Source organism: Poecile atricapillus, chromosome 11 (assembly GCF_030490865.1).
Source record: "Poecile atricapillus isolate bPoeAtr1 chromosome 11, bPoeAtr1.hap1, whole genome shotgun sequence".
In the NCBI taxonomy this organism is placed as follows: Eukaryota; Metazoa; Chordata; class Aves; order Passeriformes; family Paridae; genus Poecile; species Poecile atricapillus.
This window is the reverse complement of record NC_081259.1, coordinates 12,167,824-12,186,516: the sequence shown is the minus strand read 5'-3', so window position 1 is coordinate 12,186,516 and position 18,693 is coordinate 12,167,824. Positions and strand designations below refer to the sequence as shown.

The following is an 18,693-nucleotide window of genomic DNA, read 5'->3' as shown; positions in this document are numbered from 1 at the left end:
CAAACTCCCAGAATGGGAGTTTCCTTTGCATATGAAGCAATACAAATTCCAGGATGTTTGGAAAAATGATCAGGAAGATGTTTAAAAAATGTTCAGAAAGATGACTTGATTTAGCTAATGAATAATAATCATAAATAATTTGTGGTGCAGCTCCAAGAAATTGATAACATTTTCCAAGATAACTCCCCCTTTCAGCCCATCCCATCACAGTGGGACTGCAGACAGAGCCCTCATGGTGGAGGTCTGGCTGTGCTTGGCACTTTCCAGACTCAGAGTTTTCTCTGTGTATTCTGAAGATCTCCTTAACTGTGAGCCAGGGCACAGCACACCCTGTTTGCCCTCTGCCTAGGTTAGGGATCTCCAGAGTAGCTTTTGACAGGCTGTCATTGCTGCTTTGGAAAGCCTCTGCAGAGAATTATTTTCTCCTGTGGATGCAAATATCCTGACGCATTGGGGCTGGCACAGCCTCTCTGCGCGCTCTTTCATAATTCGCCTTCCCACTTAGGATTTTCATCTTGCATAATGGTTTCAGGATGATGCTCCTACATTCACAGAGACTCAGGAGAAGGACAGTGCAACTACATGTGATGGGATGTCACATATGAGCCAAATGCCATGTTTTCCTTTGGCTAATGGGCTCACTGAATTGCTGTTGTAGAGCCAGGTTTTCGAATATAAAGGAAGAAATTAACTCACACAAGAGTGTGAACAAATGTAGCACTGTATTTGTTTAACCCCTCGACATTCTCCAGTTCCAACTCCAGACTAACAATATAGATTAATTATACAAAACCACATTAAAAAAATTGGGCTCACCTCTAAGCAAATGAGTAAAGCCAGAAAACTCAAAAGTCTGTTTCCTTTTGCCTGAGCTGTTGGTGTGGTTTATGACTCTTCCCCTCAACAGTAAAAGGAGATGAAGTGGAAATGGCTGTGCTTGCTTGTCTGCTGCAGTCATTAATATTAATTTTCTAGTTCCTTTTCTAGGCTTTAAAATTTTATGGTACAGTTCATAGTAAACACTTTGATCTTTCCAGTACATAAAGTGCAAAAAGGCTGATGGACAATTTCTAATGCACGTTCAGATTGCAAACACTGGTCCTTGCCCAGACAGTAGTGAAGAAACTGGTGAATAAGGCTTAGAACAGGCTGTATAATTAGCACAATAAAAGGAAAAAGGCTTAAAATATATTTTCTGTTACCTATTTTTTGTGTCATATCCCACTAAATTAACCTTCAAATTGCCAGAAAGGTTTCTCTTTAGCTGAAGAACTTACTATAGAAATCATTGAAAACTAAACCAACAACCAAAAAATCCCTTATTTACAGTTGTTTCCAGGTGAGTCTAACCACAAACTTCTTCTTTTTTCTACTTTCCCTCGTTCAAACATGTCAGAATATAAGGTATGCTTAGTTATAGACATCCTGTCTGCTAGGTAGTGTCTAGTGCTTTCTTTTGCTAGGCTTTAGGCTTAGAAACATTTTCTACTAGTAAATCCTTTTTAAAAATAGTGTTTGATAGCCGATGAAATATTTTAGATATTCAGTGCTCAGAATCAAGTAACATTTCTGTGTTCCTCTCTTTCCCCAGTCTGTTTCCCATCTTTACTCACTGTTGTGCTTCCTTGTGCTGTGCAAGGGGAATACTCCTTGACTTCCCTCTGTTGTTTCTAAAGCAGGAGCCTAGTGAGAAAAAAGCAGCGCTGGACATGTCTCTGTTCCTCAAGCTGCAGAAACGGGTTTCAGAACTGGAGCAGGAAAAGCAGTCCCTGCAGGATGAACTGGACAGAAAGGAGGAGCAGGCTCTCCGTGCTAAAGCTAAGGTGGACTCCTTGTAGCTGATCAAATGCTGACACCAGAATGTCCCTTCTTGTGAAACAGTAGCTCTGTGAATGCTGACTGCCTTTCACTAAATCTTTATCTTCCTCTAGCCATTGCTTTATTTAATGACAAGATTCCTATTGGTGCTTAGTTCTAGGGACTGGTTATTTAGTTTTTCAAGGTCCTTGAGATCCTCTGATGGAAGACAACAGGAACAAAAAGTGCTTCAGACTTCACTTAAAAAAAAGAAAAGGCTGAAAGGCTGTTTTTATTAAGGAGTAGCCATAAGATAATCTACTTAAATGATGGGGAGAATGAGTAATTGTTCATTTTAGGCAGAAGAAGAAGTGTCTCAACCAGCATGCATAGCCAAAGCACTGGGCTTAGATGCGTTAGCTGATTGTGATTTAAATTCTCCTGATTTGATCTTCTTAAAAAATTCTGAAACCAGTTTTGGCAATTGTTTCTTACTATGTTTCTACTAGTGAATTTCTTCAGCATGCTGGGGTTCATCCTGCTCTGTTTTGTTGCCAGTCACAGTATGTGATTTTACGTATATCAACATATATTACATATGTCATAAACTCAGAAGTAAAGCAGACAATGCCAGTATTCAAACTACAGCAGTTAGCAGTACCTGAATGAGTGTTTTACAGTTGTATAGGAAAATAATTTCAGTTCCCTTTTGTTTTCCTACATCCATGAAGGATTTTTAGTTTTCACACTTGTTTGTATTCTTTCATAGGAGGAAGAAAGGCCTCCCATAAGAGGTGCAGAGTTGGAGTATGAGTCACTCAAGGTAATTGTAAAACAGAGGTTTCTGGGTTTTTTCTAGTAAGACTCTTGCCACCAACTCTATGTGCTGGCATAGAAAATTACATCAGCTCTCCTGTTTCCAAATAGTAGCTGGAGAAACTAGAACAAATATACCCCAGCAGTCATTTCATTGTAGGACTGCTCTTTTTGAGGTGTAGAATGTGTGCCTGGGGATGCAAAAGGAAAAGATCCCCTAAACCAGGGGGAGTTCTCTAGTAAAACACTAAGTACAGCTTGCAAGTTAATTTGAGCAAAAATACAGTGATAAATGTAGGTCTCTTTTTCAAAAGCATTATTTAAATTACTGCATATTTTAGACCACTAAAACTAAACATATTTCCTAATAGCAATGCAGAATTTTCCTAGCCTGCTGACCACTATTTGTTGTGAACTTTTATTTTTTTTTTTTTTTGCTAAGGGGAGAATTATAGGAAAAAAAGGTTGTCAATTCTGTTTCCCATCAAATTTGTCTGATCCATGTGTGTGTGTTCTGGTTTTGCATTTCAAACAAAAGGTTAGTCCTGTTAGTAAAATCCTCCTGGACACTACTGACCATAGTCAAGAGGCCAGAAATACAGGGGAGATTGATGGATTTCTTGCAGTCACACACAGTTTTTACCATTTCTATCCATAGTTTTGTACCTATGGGTTACAGGTCTGTCGCAGTGCTGCTGGGTGACAGAATTGTCCCTGTTTCTTGCAGCGTCAAGAACTTGAATCTGAGAATAAAAAACTGAAGAACGAGTTGAATGAGCTGCAGAAGGCCCTCACAGAGACACGAGCTCCAGAGGTGACTGCTCCTGGTGCCCCAGCATACAGAGTCCTTCTGGACCAGCTGACCTCGGTCAGTGAAGAGCTTGAAGTACGCAAGGAAGAAGTTCTCATCCTGAGGTCTCAGCTTGTTAGCCAGAAGGAGGCAATTCAGCCCAAGGTAAATCTCACTCAGCAGGTGCAGTGTGTGGGAAAGTTATATTGCATCATTTATTAATTAACATATAAATTAATATTCTGCTTGAAAAGGCAGAAGAAAATAGTCTGGATTTGAAAACCCCTCTAAGTGTAATCCAATGGTCCATTATTAGTGCACAAACCACAGCGCTCTGAATTAGGAGCTTGTTTTAATGAATCAATCTGGGGTTTCTCTACCAGCACTCATGTGAAGATGTACAGGCTGTACCAAAGGTCTGATCCCCCAGACTCCTTTAACAGTACACAAATAATTCCCATTGGGAGCTGTATCATTTCTCTAGTGTGCAGTTGGACTGAAAAATTTAAAGGAATTCTCAGGAATTCCTTTCAATTAATAGTTCAGTGGAAGGAAGAGTTTGTTCTACATCTATATGATTGCAAGTCAGTAATGTTTCATAAAAATGGCTTCTGAAGATATGTAAATTCCATATTATTGCTTCATAGGTCCTATGTGCTTTTATAGAAAGAAGAGTAGATTAGATTAGAAATGCATATCTTCTATAAAGCTCTGACTCTGATGGCAAAGGGAAAGTAATGGGTTTGCAGATAGGAATCAGTTGACGTGAAAAGGCATCATGTAAATCAAGGAACTGGTAATTTCCTCTGAACTGAGCTATCTTGTGTTTCATAACTGCAGCAAGGAATGAAGAGATATGTCATCTTCCCTTTGCTGCTGCAAAGTTATGGCTATATTTGTCCTAAGTAAACTGGAAGTCTGTGGTGCATGAAGATGTGTAAGTCTTGTTTTAAATGATTGACCCTAAAGAAAACAGAACACGTCTTTCTGTAGTATTTGTAACATTATAAGGAAATACTTAGTAAATCTTTCAGTAGTATTCCCAGCAGTGGTGGGATGGATGTGTTGATTTTACAGTGGCTGTGTGGGAAATAGGAAGGTGACCTGTGGGATGGTCAGCAGCCAGTTTGCAGATAACTTCTGCTTTTTACGTTGGACAGCTGCAGCACAGACAGATTTTTTTTTTAATGTTTTGTTTTTCTTCTTTCTTGCCTACCAATTTGATTGCCAGGAGGACAAGGTACACATTTCCTTCTACAGTTACAAACCAGAGCTTCCTGAATGCTAAAATAACCCTCAGCAATACTGAGCTGTCATTTCCCTGCCTCTTAAGTAACATACATGTTCTTGCATTTTACCTTGATATTATTGAAAAGCTTTTTTCATAATTCTGTGTCCTCTGCATCCCCATCTTCATGCTCTGCACAGGGAAACAAGTAAATTCAAAACAAGCAGATTTAACAGTTTTGAACTGTTGCTTTATGCCAACCTGAATATGAAAGGAAGGATTTAGGAATTGGTCAAGTCAGCTCCATCATGTTTCTTGCTGAGTATGTTTGAGGGGTAAGGACAGTGATCCAGGGAGCACTGTGATCCAGGAATCAGACCTTTGTTAACTTGCAAAGTCCTTGTATTTCACAACAAATTAGGTGTCTGTGGTATGAAGAAGCTCCTCACTTTAGAGTGTTTGCTATCCTTGGCAAGCAACAAACATTGTGTACTCACGTTATCATCTCTAGCTACTGGATGGGAATTGCTGAATGTTTGAGTAGAAAATGTAGTTGAATACATAAAAGAATATAAGAAACTGAACTGACTGTAAAAGATAGATGTTGAGACTGCTAAAGCTTGATAGATTATCAGGTGAGATACAGCAGTTTTACTCTGTAGTAAATTAATAGTAGAAAAACCTCAAAGATCTCATAAAGATGTTGGGAATAATTCCTTGAGGAGCCTACATATTTTATTGTTTCTCATATTGGATAACACAAATCATACTAGACATAGAGATCTAGGCTCCAGAATTTAAGCCCACAGAGCTGTTATTGTAAAAACTTTTCAAAATTGTGCTCATGAGAACAGCATCTGCTTGTTTTGAAAGTCAAAAAGTCAGAATTCCATCTCTTATGTTCATTAAAGTCCTCTGGTACTCCATGGCAATGACTCAGATCAGACTGGCCAAGGTGACTGTAAACATCTATTAAGTATTTCAGGTTTTACTGAAGAAAAAGCCATAATAAACATTAAAAACTGAAACAAAATGGCACTGTGATACTATCTAAATTAGCAGACCTCAAGTCCTTGTCAATTCTTTCCTGTTTTGACAGAGAATTTAAATACACGAGTGAGAAACAGTTCTTATTTTTGAGCTTTGAAAGACTCCATGTAATGCTTATGTTTAAGAAATATTAATAGAATTAAGCTGGCAAAACTGTGCTGCTTCAGTTTTAGTATTAGCAGCTGTTCCTGGCAATTTGAATAAAATGCAAATTCAACATTTCATGAAATTTATTTTGTTCCTTTTATTTGATGAACAAGTGGAAATAGATTAATTGTATCCAATTACTAGACAAACCAATATTTGACCATTTTGTATGCATTTATTTTAAAAGATAAACCAAATGGACATAGCAATTATGGACCAACCTCTTGCTCAGGTACCCACACTTATTTAATGTGTCTACTCAAGGATTGGTGTTCCACACGAAGAAAACATGGATTCAAGGAGCAGTTATGTTGTTAAATTTACAGTAAATGATCATTCTTTTTCCAGCATACAATGACAGATGCTACAATCCTCTTGGAGGATGTACAGAAGATGAAAGACAAAGGAGAAATAGCACAGGCATATATTGGACTGAAGGAAACAAACAGGTACAAGTTCTCTTTATTTTATTTTGTGATCACCTGGGGTCTGCTGCGACGCACTGTATATTGTGTTCAGTCAGTTCCATCCATGTATGTCCAGAGAACACTCATAGCTGGGGTTATAATTTGATTTCATTAGTAAAATTGTTGTGTGCAGTATTTGAAAGGATTTGGAAATAATGGGGGAATGTAAAATCAAGGTTTCTGTATTTCCATCCTCTTAGCCTCTAATTGCTGCGTGGCCCAGCCTGGGTGCCAGTCCCCAGGCTGGTTTGTCACCCTCTGAACCACAGTGGTCACAGTAGTCTGTTGCAATGCATTTATTGTAACAGCACAGAATGCTGTAACCAGCTGGGCTGTCACTGAGAACTGACTTGCATCATTAAGAAAAAAACACATAAACAAGAAAAGTAATTTGCTAAGTTGTTTTGGAGGGTTTTTTGTTTCTCTTATTTTGTAACTGTAATGTAGTGTGTAATGTCCTTGCCATGTCACCTCTTCACCATCACATATATCTCTTGTATTTTTTTAAACACGTTTCTTGAAAGGCAATCTCCCCAGGACTATCATATGCTGAATGAGGACGGAGAACTTTGGCTGGCTTATGAAGGGTTAAAACAAGCCAACAGGTTACCAAACTTCTCAGAATGGGTTTTTTTTTTTCTTCATTTGCATCTTCTTTTCTAGCTAACTGCCCCTTGCTATGGGTTTGCTTTAGCTACAGTACTTCTATTGCTTTAACAGTTAGAAAAAAAATTCAACACAGATTATACAAATTAAGGAGTTTCCTCAAACCTAATCCTCAAAGCTTTCTACTTGTCAGGTTTTATCATTTAAAAAGTTTTAAGATGGCACAACAGCCAATACATAATTCATAAGAATACTTGCACAAAAGTAGACTGTAAAATACCAGAAGCTCCACAGCTAGAAAGTATTTGTAGCCGTGTACTATTTGTGCACTTTTACACCAGGTTTCAAAACTGATGTTCCTTACAGTGTTTCAGCCTGAAGAAGTATAATCATTTTAGTAATTACTAACTATTGTTTAAGTAGCTTCAGTGTACTCTTAAATTTCAAACTGAAATGGGCCTTAGTCTCCCTGTGTCTCAAGTTCAGTAAATTAAACATTCTTCTCCCATGTCTCTCCATGCCAGATTCAAAATGTAAGTCACAAAATAACCAAGAAAGAGAAGTAATCTTTAGTTCCTTGTGGTGCTGTTGAAGCCTCAGTGGGACCCCTCTGGTCTCTGCAAGGACTGTGCTGGTCATGGGGCAGGCGAGAATCGCCTTGTTGAGAAGTGCAGCTCTGGCTCTGTGTGCTCGTCGGTGTTCCTGACTTCCAAAATGCTTCCTGGTCCTGCCCTGACAACTAACTCACTCCATCAGCACTGCTGATGTTCTTCAGTGTATGCATTTGGTAGCAGTAACTACAGAAGGTGGCATTTTGCAATGACTGCTGCTAACTAAGGTCCTTCCTTTTCTGGTGCTAACACATTCTGCCCCTAACATGGTTGTGTAAACCTGTGAAGATCTAACTTAGAGCAGCTGTTCTGCAGAGCAGGATGGGAGATGGTTTGCTCTGTGCCTCTTGCCTCTTGTCCTGGCACTGCAGAGGCAAGAAGCTTTATATTAAATGGCAGAGCACTGCAAGTAAATGACTATTTGCCCTTGTGTGCTTCATCAGTCTAGTTACTAATAAATGTTTCTGCCTTATGCATATTTAAACCCTGAAATGTTGTCTAATTGAACACTGGTAGTCACCAGTATTGTCATTTCCTGTGTACATACAAAATTATGAGTCAGAGCCCTTGGACAGTGCCTTGCAAGCAGGAGTGGATCCCCCAGCACTGCCTGGCAGGAGGCTGGTACATGTTATCCTCACTTCACGAAGAGAAGAATTTGAGATGTGATGTGCTCAAGGGGAAAGAATGAGTTAGTGGTGAGGATAAAGCTCCTGGATTTTAGTCCTGAGTCTGATTCTGTTGTTGGCCTTTTGTGCATTAAGGACAACCCTCTGAAAAATATTTGGTTTCATGTAAAAATAAAGATTATTAATGTGCATTTGCAATTAAATGGTTTCTGAGTGAAAAAGTTCACTCTGAAAATATTTTCCATTGTTCATATTGCAAGGTGCTAACTTGAGTGAGCACAGTGTCATCTTCATCTTAGGTTATTTGTTTTGTTCAGAGGTTAAACCCCTTTAAAGTCCCTTCAGTCAATCTGTGAAGACTTAGCTTTACATTTGTTGCCACAGTGGCACCCTGTACAGTACGTGTTCAATCAAAGGAAACGCAAAGCAGTGTCACAATTAGCTTCTCTCTCTTCACTTTTTGATCATGGAAGCTTAATTTAATTAGAAGGCATACTGAAGGGTTTAAAGAGTACTCTGCCTTTTTCATTTTCCTTTGCAAGCCATGGCTAATTGTTCCTGAGCAGCAGCTAAAGCTTTACACTCCCTCTGAGAACTGGGGATGTAACTTTGAGTGTGCTCACACAAACTGTTGCTCAACCTCCTTAGGCTGCTGGAGTCTCAGCTTCAGTCACAGAAGAAGAGCCACGAGAATGAGCTGGAATCGCTGCGAGGTGAGATCCAGAGTCTGAAGGAGGAAAACAATCGGCAGCAGCAGCTCCTGGCCCAGAACCTGCAGCTGCCTCCCGAGGCCCGCATTGAAGCCAGTCTGCAGCATGAGATCACCCGGCTGACTAATGAGAACTTGGTAAGAGAAATGATGCTGCAGGAGCAGGCATGGGGACTTACAGACCTGCCACACCTCTAGGTTCTTATCATTTTTCAGACGGCAGCTTCCTGCAAAAAAATTGCACGAGGGTAGTGGTTTTCTTGAGTGCAGGTTAATGGGAGAGAGAGGCTGGTGATTGCTCCTGAAGTAATAGTGTTTCGGGAAACTGGTTTGAAGTTTGGGGCATGGAGGAAGCTTGTGGATCCCAGCTTCCAACTGGTGAGTCTAGTCATGGTTAAATTGAATGTTGATATCCAGGGAAGTCATAAAAACTAGTAATGGAGCCAAGGAGTGGTGTTTCCTCTGAAATATGTTTGTTTGTTTATTTCATTTAAAAACTCTGATGTAATTCTTTAATTATTTCATGTAATTTATCTTCCCATTTCTCTCTTCCCTGCCTGAAGCTAAAGAGATAATCCATCATTTTACAAGCTCCAGCTATTCAGTATGTTTTGAAAAAAGAAATAGTTCCATAAAAAGAAACTTGGCTTGAAGTCACTTAGCTAACAGTATTCTATGTGTACTGCACAACATTTTTGTGTGAAGGAAGGATTGGGCAAAACTCCTTTCCTTCTTCCACAAAAGAGTATGTTCATCCTGTGTGGGCTACTGCATTTCTGGGGAAATCTTCCAAAGAGCCTTGTGTTGGAATATGCTTGGCTTGTTACTGGTAAAGGGAAACATGCTGCTTCAGCCAGAAAAATCCTAGCTGTGTCATTGCTCCCTCCAAACAAGCCAAGGTGTAGTGTTTCCTGCTAATGACAGAAGTTATCACTGTTGGGGTCTTGTCTTAATACCAGAGATTTTGAGCAAAGTATCAGATAATTCAGCTGATACATGTTGGAGAACTGGCTAAAAGTGTAAGTTTGCCTCAGCAGCCGCAGTCTCTCACTGGCAAAGGTAGACCGTGAATGTTCCTGTCGCAGCAGCTCCCTCCTGCTGCTCAGTCATATGTTACGATTTTTAGCCATTTTCCCCCCCAGAGACCTACTCATCACATCGTGTTCCCAAGACAACACACAGTCATGTAATTATAGCCCAGAGGAGTTCTCTTTGTTTTCAAATACACTGAATGTAATTTTACTTGTTAAATATAGACTCTTTCCTTAGTATTTCACTTCAGATGTTTGAGTATTGCAAGTCCACTCCAAGCTAGGAGTATGTTTCAGTTCCACTCCTAGCCCTGGAGTGGAAACAATTTGCAGCTTTCCAGATGCCATGTTAGAATTGTAGTGTTCACTGCAATCCCATCTTCATTAGCATAAGAAAATGTCCTGTCCCTGTTCTCACAAAGGTTGTATTCCATGCTTTCACAGTCCTAGTACAGCCCATTTTTAAAAGATCTGACTGTTCTGCAACTCATCTACATCAGCTTCTCTCTGGGAGGTGCTGGCATGAACACAACTAAGGCCTAAAAGTAGGAGATCCTTGATCTTGTTGTATTCTGATTTAATCTGTACAGTGCTCACTGAAGTTTCAGTGTCTCAGAGGGAGGGAGAAAACCAACCCTGTCCCTATTTTTGCAGTTTTATGAGGAGTTGTATGCAGATGATCCCAAGAAGTATCAGTTGTACCGGATTTCCCTTTACAAGCGGATGATTGTATGTAGTTCACACAAGTCCTGTTTCTCTGTTGTCTGGTCGCTGTTTCTGAAGCACTAATTGAAAAGCAGGCTGTCTCCTTTTCTCCCTTTCAGAGGAAATCCCCCTGCAGAGAGCTTCACAATGCAAATTACTTCCTTCACTGCTTTTTTTTGTTAGCCTTAGTGTCCTTTGTGTAATCTGTGTTTCTTTTTGATGCACAGTTTTGTTACTAATACGAGCCTTGTGCTGTGAGCAAAGCTAAAGTTTCTTTTTGAATACTACTTAATACTGCCCTGGAAAAATGCAGATGATGTTCAATTTTCAAAACTACTCTTTGGTTTGAAACTTCGATACATTTAGGTTCAGTTCAGAAAAGCAGAGGACTGATCATACAGATCCTTACCAAGGTGAATGGTGTCAGCAATCCATTCATAGCCTGAATTTATTCTTATTTTACTATTTTTCAGAAATGCAAAATATGAAGAATGACATTGGAGATAATATTTTCATAGTAATTAAAGACAGCATCATATGTGAGCTTGAAAGAATATAATTTATGAGTTTTCAGATCTTAATGAGATGTGAAATCTGTTAAATTTGTTTAGAGGAACCATAGAAAGAACTTTATTTGTCCTCACATAGAGGTTGTTCTGAAGTCATATCCCTTCCCTGATACATTTGAAACAGTTTGTCAAACTTACGTGTATCTTTTTGTTAATTTCAGGAGAAATTGTTTTTTCTGACAATGAGTAGGTAGTGTTATTGTTAGGATTTTTGTTGTAAAATTGGACAGTGCTTTGGATGTGAAGCATGGCCTCAATTCTGTTGTCAACAGGCCAGATATCTTACTGCTCAAGGATATTGTATCAGATTGTCAGCTCTTTTACTACATGATTAAGGTTTGTGCCCATGCTGCACTAAAATGTTTCAGTACTTCAGAAGAGGTGTAGTTTCCCAGATGATGCTTTTGAAGCAGGGAGTTCATGATCCCTAGTGTTCTTACCAGTGCCAAGAATAATCCTCATGCATAGTAGATCTTTCTTCTAAGCTGCTTTCCAACACTTAACCTGGAATGGCTTTCAGGTTGTTTGAGCTTGAGGTTTTGCATTCTTTAGAAAGACTTTCCCTTTTTTAATTACACCATTATTTTATGAATATACTACAACAGATATGTCACAGAACTATTCAGATTTCTGGGAATGTTCCTTTGAAGGACAAATATGGTATATTAAAAGATTAGGACTTCTAGGTGCTAGATGTTATTCAGATACAGAATAAAAACATGTAGAAAACCATTTTCTGTGTAAGGAAATGTGATGACAGCAAGGGAAATGGCAGAGCAACACAAGAAATGGTGTTTGGATGTTTGATTTGGTAAATTTGAGTGCAAGTTATGGTCTTTCTAGGAATCTCTCATTTTCTCTACATGGATAAGTTTGAATAAGGGGTCAGTCTTAAAGATAGGATTAAATGATGCAGAAATACAGGGTAGCTGTTTAATAGTAAAGAAAATAATTTCTGTGAGGCACTTGGAAGAGCAGGGAGGAGGCATTAGGGAGATGTGTTTGCAGCAAAATATCTTCGCTATATGAACTGACCTCATTCTGAGTGTCTGCAGAATCTACCTGCCTATGAGCTTTGCCTTTGTCATGCTGCATATAACTTAATAATATTTGCAATATTTGGCTTGTGTTGTAGGCAGTGTACCAGCTTGCAACCTTTGGCCAGAGGATGGCACTTCTGTTCAGCTTTCCTCACTGCCTCATAACTCTAACTGCACTGTTTTTGTCTCTGTCACATGGCACAGGATTGTTCCCATATCTTGATCTTCCCCTTATTTTAATTTACAGGATTTAATGGAGCAGCTGGAAAAGCAGGACAAAACTGTTCGCAAGTTAAAGAAGCAGTTGAAAGTATTTGCTAAGAAGATCGGTGAACTCGAAGGTACTTTTAGATTTTGAGAGAAAGATTTTGGTTTACTTTGTGATCTAAATGTCATCAAACCCATCTGTTTTAGCAGCTGTGAGGTCTTCAGTAGCTTTAGCCTCTGTTGATTGCAGAAACAGGATGTATACTCAGACCTCTGTGTGTTCCTTTAGGAACTTTTAGAAGATGAGAAAAGGAGATAGATGTTTCTCTGAAGGCAGAAAGTATTCAAACATAGAGGCACGTTTTCTGCACTGTTTGTGTACTCAAAGACAGTATCTGGTTTTGTCAAGAGAAAAGCAGTACTAAATATGAGCCAGGCAAAAATCAGTTACCCAGTTTCCCTTTGAATGTGAAGGTTACTCAAACTAAGTGTTTTTTTAAAAAAAAGTCTTAAAATATTGTTCAGTTACTTGCTTCTCTGGGCAAGATCGCAGTAATGTTCATACATAATACTGAGTGGGAAAATGCTCCTGAAAATATTGTTTGGTCTGTGTGTATTGCCTAATTAACAGTAGGTCTGACTGGGATGGAGTTAACTTTCATCATAGCAGCCTGTGTGGTGCTGTGTTTTGGATTTGAGTCCATAACACTGCTGGGAACACATTGGTGTTTTGGCTACTTCTAAACAGAGCTGGAAAGTGTCAAGGTTTCCTTTTTCTCCCACTCTGTCCCCTCAGTAAGCTGAGGTGGGAGGGCACGTGGGCACACAGCCAGGACAGCTGACCCAGACTGGCCAAAGGAATATTCTATATGCTGCACCTCCTAATGACAGGAACCACAGAAGGGTTTTTTGGACACAAGGTAGCTGGTTTTTGAGACTGGCTGGACATCAGTTCCCTTGGGGTGGGGGTTTATCATGAGTGATTGCCTTTGCTTTGCATCCCCCAGCCCCTTTTCCTTCACTTACTAAACCACCTTTTTCCCAACCAATGAGTTTTCTCAGTTTGGCTCTTGATATTCTCTTCCATGTCCTGCTGGAGCCAGGACTTTCCTTAGGAATGTTACAGAAGGGTTCTCTGGTATGTATTGTTTTCACTGGAAAATGTAATGTTTCTTTTCATTCTCTCTCCAAAGTGGGCCAGATGGAGAATATATCACCTGGACAAATCATTGATGAACCTATTCGTCCGGTTAACATTCCACGGAAAGAAAAGGACTTCCAAGGGATGTTGGAATATAAGAAGGAAGATGAACAAAAGCTTGTCAAGAATCTTATTTTAGGTAAGCATTTTTCTCATTTGTGGCCTTCTCTGCTTCCATACAATCTGAAAAATGAATGATAAGAACACAGAATTTCCATTAGGAAATGAATAGCTTGTTTTGCTTTTGACGGTGTTCGGTTTACCTACAGTTCCTAAATGTGTATTGTAATCTGATTATCCTTCCTGACTAGTATAGTACATATTAACATGCCTGCATATTTTTAGCAGGCACTTTTATTTTCTTATTCTGTTCTTTTACCAAGAAAGTCTCTCTTAGTTTTCCTCTGTGTTTTCACTAACCAGAGATACATATCCATGTATATGCTATTAACTGGGGAGGTTGCAATTACCTCATATAACATCTTCTAATGACTTGACACTTAACAAGACAATGTGTGTTTGTTTTTCCCAAGAGCTGAAACCACGTGGGGTAGCTGTCAACCTGATTCCAGGACTACCAGCATATATTTTGTTCATGTGTGTGCGCCATGCAGATTACCTTAATGATGACCAGAAAGTGCGGTCGTTGTTGACTTCCACTATCAATGGCATCAAAAAAGTGTTAAAGGTTAGTTAGTCTGCTTAGTTTAGAAAAAAATGTTAAAATTCTCTTTTGGTTTTATGTTAGGAGAATGAGGAGAAGGCTTTTAGTGAATTGGCTCTGGATTTGTGATCAGTGAACTCCCACTAAAGTCCCAAGAGTTGTGTTAAAAAAATAACAAATTTTGTATAAACACATTGCTGGCATTTTGTCCATACGGTAGCAGAGATGCATTGAATTAATAGGGAAAGAAGCACCTTCTTTTTGTTTTGAATAGTCACCCTCCTCTGAAGCTCAGCTTACAAAGTTTGGATGTAGTCAGACTTTGCAGAGTGAGTCTTCATTAATCTCCTCCAGAGCATGTAAATAAACAGTTTCATTTGCAGTTTTGGTTAACAGATTCCTCATTTGCTTCACCTACAGATTACACTGATGATAATAAGTTACTGCCCAAAGTCTTTGCAAGGAGTTGGCTGGGAGAGTTCAGGCCAGGTGTATCTCGAAGGCATTATTAAGACATAAATATCTTTTATGTTTACATGTTTTTTTTATTTTTTAAATGAGAGAGATGTGTCAAAAGCCAAGCCTTTAATCAAACTACAAGTTTTTAAAAAACACTTAGTAAACAATCCTGCTGGAGCTTACATATCCATAGGAATTTTTGAACATTTTTAAGTGAAAGAAGTGCACACTACAGACCTCTAGAACTACTCAGCATATACTCAATCCTGTGTTCTTCGATGAGAAGGATTTGTTGTTTTCATTTTCCCTATCAGGCTGCCAAAATGGTTATGATGTAAGTGGCATTCATCAAAACTAAATCCTTCCCTGCTCCTCCTGCTGGCTCTGTATCATTCCAGTCTTCCCTGCTGGGCTCTTCACAAGAGTCACTGGGTATTTTGGGAATGGTCACACTGCTGTTTGATTCTTGCCCAGAGCAATTAGGATGGGCCTGTAAAACACAGAAAGATCATCTCTGTGGAAGAAATCATATTAGTGAGAAATACTAAGGAAAACAGGGAGGGTGTTAAATAGCACTTTGCCAAAACCCTTGCTTTCGTAATACATTAGTGTAATACACAAAGTTTTGCAAAACATCAGAATGAGGATCTGCTAAAAAGCGTATTTTAAGTGTTTAGTTGTGTATCTTGTATTCTATTATTTTATTTCTCCTGCCAGTCTTTGCTGAACTGTGTTTGTTTTTATCTTCAGAAAAGAGGCGATGACTTTGAAACAGTGTCCTTCTGGCTGTCGAACACCTGCCGATTTTTGCACTGTTTGAAGCAGTACAGTGGAGAAGAGGTAAGCAGTGCTCTTACTCTGGTTTCTCTTGCTCTCCAGTACTGCTGTCAGGACTGCTCTTTAACAAATCTTGTGTAAAAGATCTAGTCATAATCTCTTCAAATGGCTACACCTTTTGGAGTGATGGTAACAGCACAGGGATATAAGATTTGAAGCAGCTTCCCTTTACTGCAGGCTGGGACCCAGAGTCTAGATGACATTGGGCTCCCAGAAGGGCCAGCTCAGATTAAGCAGGAGAATTTGGCAGGTACCATTATGGTTTTTTAGCAGTGATTCACTGGACTCCCTATCAAAAAGGCCTTATTAAGCCTTTTAGCCATAGTATGGCAGCCCAGTGAATGTTTGGAGGCTGTGATATGCACAATTCTTCTTTCAAGCTTAACTGGGCTTTTGGCCATAGCTGGCCAGGTGAAAGTGCCCATGCACTTTGAAGAGGGAGGAAGTCTTGACTGCCAGAAAGCTGGCAGAGTTTGTTCCTGTGTCACAGATCTAAAATTTGGAGTTAAGGAAGCAGGTGCTGGCAGGCATCACACTTGAAAAGCAAATCCTAGCATTAGCCTCAATCAGACAAAGTTCCAAACTAAAATTTTGAAGGGCTGTGACTTAAGGTATTATTTGTCTGTTGCATGAAAGAAGATGCAAATACTGGGTTTGTGTAATATTTTTTGTGCTCTACTGAAGCATTAATTTCTGTTATTTTATGAATTCAGGGGTTCATGAAGCATAATACACCTCGTCAAAATGAACACTGCCTCACTAATTTTGATTTAGCTGAATACAGACAAGTACTGAGTGACTTGGCTATTCAGATCTACCAACAACTTGTCCGAGTGCTGGAAAATATTCTGCAACCAATGATTGGTAAGGCAAAGTTGAATTCCTTAAGCTTCACAACATAGTACCAAAATGAAAATCATGATGGTAATAGTAGATGTATCTTGTATTGCTTCCTAAACAGTAGAGTTTCATTAAGAGTTCTTGTGGTATTCTGTTCACATATGACAAGGACTCTCTGGACAGGTTGGATTAGAGGAAAAACTAAACTGTGACTGGTTTTTCTGGCAGTGCCAGAATAAATTGGTATATCTTATTCATGCTTGGCATAAATCAGGCATTTACAGGAAGAAGCTGTCAGGACAATCTGATATTTGTTTCCCTGTCTGTTGGGAAATATCCCATGGAAAAAATCAGACTTTAATTACATGAGAACCTTTAATTAAAATTAATATGGAAAAAATTGTTTGGTCGTTATGGACAGCAGTGAGGAATTAAATCACAGGCAGTGATAAAGCTAACATTCAGAGATGGTTGTTTTTTTTTTTCAATTAAGAATACTTTTCATTTTCTGTTCAGACAATACTCTCACCAAAATTTTCATGCTTTCCAATCATAACATTTTAGAAGAATGGACCAGCTCTCAGTTTTCTGACTCTGCTGCTCCTATGACCCTGGGAGGAAAAAAATACTTTCCTGAGCTAGGTTCAGACTGTCCTTTTAAACACACATGCTAGAATCTTTGTAGAAACCCTGTGAACTTAGATTTTGCAGAACATAGTGGGACACACAATTTCTGGAAATCAGGGTAAACTGTGGCTAGCAGAAAGCCCAGCCTGCCCTCTGCTTTGCTGTCTTGCACAATAAGTTTGTGTATCAGCAGTTTCCAGTCATTACAGTAACATTATCAATCAAATGCAGTTTCAGGAATGCTGGAGCACGAGACCATCCAAGGTGTCTCGGGGGTGAAACCGACAGGGCTGCGGAAGAGAACATCCAGCATTGCTGATGAGGGCACCTACACCTTGGACTCCATCATCCGGCAGCTGAACTCCTTCCACTCGGTGATGTGTCAGCATGGAATGGACCCAGAGCTGATCAAACAGGTGGTCAAGCAGATGTTCTACATCATCGGGGCCGTAACGCTCAATAACCTTCTCCTGCGCAAGGACATGTGCTCGTGGAGCAAGGGAATGCAGATAAGGTGGGAAAGCTCGCTACGGTTCTCCACAATGCACTGCTGGAAATCTTACTGAACTCTTGACATTGCTGAATTTCATTTTGATGCAGGTGCAGATATCTGGAATATTTATTTTTCCACATGCAAACAGGTGCAGATGATGTTAAACTGATTTGGTGAAATTTAGTTAAAAACCGGCTTAGTTGACCTTGGCTAAATTCTACCTGACAATCAAGGAAATGTGGTAGAAGCAAAACAAAAAGTGTTTCCTTATCAAGCGGGAAACAGAAGTGTAGGTTAAATATTGGTAATTGCTTCTTCAGCTTGAGAAGAATAGCAAACATACCTGCTGCTTTTCTTTGTGTACTGGTGGTGCAGTGGATACCTCTTTGTCTGCACTAATTTGCTGCATCCTGAGGTAAAGCCTTCTGAATAATCTCCTGCATTTCACATCACTTCTCCAGTGGATTTTACTGGCATATGTCAGGAAATTTAGCCAGGGCATTCCAGTCCCTCAAGTTACCTTCCAAAGCCTCACTGTACTTCAGTGTGGACAAAATCTCATTTGCCTTTCTTCTTATCACATTCACACAATTAATAGGAAGAGAAACAAATGGGAAAGACTAGTTAGTGGAAATCTTTGACTATAGTTTCTAACTGTTATGAAAGTCAAAATCCCTGCCTTAATTGGAAGAAAACAGTGTGAAGACAAAATAAAAAGAAGGAAAAACACATAAGGACATAAGCAGCACTGGGAAATCAACATGAAATTACACATGCTTTCCATTTATCCATATTCAGGCATTAATGTTCTTGATGTTCTTACCTCTTTGCACAGATACAATGTGAGTCAACTGGAAGAATGGCTACGTGATAAAAATTTGATGAATAGTGGTGCTAAGGAAACCCTGGAACCCCTCATCCAGGCTGCACAGTTGCTGCAGGTAAAAAAGAAAACAGATGAAGATGCAGAAGCCATTTGTTCAATGTGCAACGCACTGACTACTGCCCAGGTGAGCAAATCCTCACTGTCTGTCCTGCTGTCCCTCCTGAGCAGTTCTCTGCTCTGTTGGTGTTTGCTATCCCTGCCAGCACTGCTGTCACACAGGAATTGGAGGTTTCTTACTTTGTTTTACTAAAACAGATTAATTTGGGGAGGGGTGAAAAAAGGAC

General features: G+C 39.5%; 1 protein-coding gene across 1 annotated transcript in view; it reads left to right on the top strand.

Moving 5' to 3' along the window:
* MYO5A (myosin VA) overlaps positions 1–18,693 on the top strand; it is a 97,005-nt gene that overhangs the window by 72,611 nt on the left and 5,701 nt on the right. The window contains exons 26-39 of the mRNA XM_058847120.1: positions 1,680–1,823; positions 2,567–2,620; positions 3,341–3,568; positions 6,177–6,277; positions 6,820–6,900; positions 8,790–8,988; positions 10,536–10,610; positions 12,443–12,536; positions 13,596–13,742; positions 14,137–14,291; positions 15,477–15,566; positions 16,277–16,427; positions 17,262–17,544; positions 18,359–18,533. Of these exons, the coding sequence (XP_058703103.1) occupies positions 1,680–1,823; positions 2,567–2,620; positions 3,341–3,568; positions 6,177–6,277; positions 6,820–6,900; positions 8,790–8,988; positions 10,536–10,610; positions 12,443–12,536; positions 13,596–13,742; positions 14,137–14,291; positions 15,477–15,566; positions 16,277–16,427; positions 17,262–17,544; positions 18,359–18,533 (1,977 nt within the window). The remainder of the gene's footprint in view (positions 1–1,679; positions 1,824–2,566; positions 2,621–3,340; positions 3,569–6,176; positions 6,278–6,819; positions 6,901–8,789; positions 8,989–10,535; positions 10,611–12,442; positions 12,537–13,595; positions 13,743–14,136; positions 14,292–15,476; positions 15,567–16,276; positions 16,428–17,261; positions 17,545–18,358; positions 18,534–18,693) is intronic.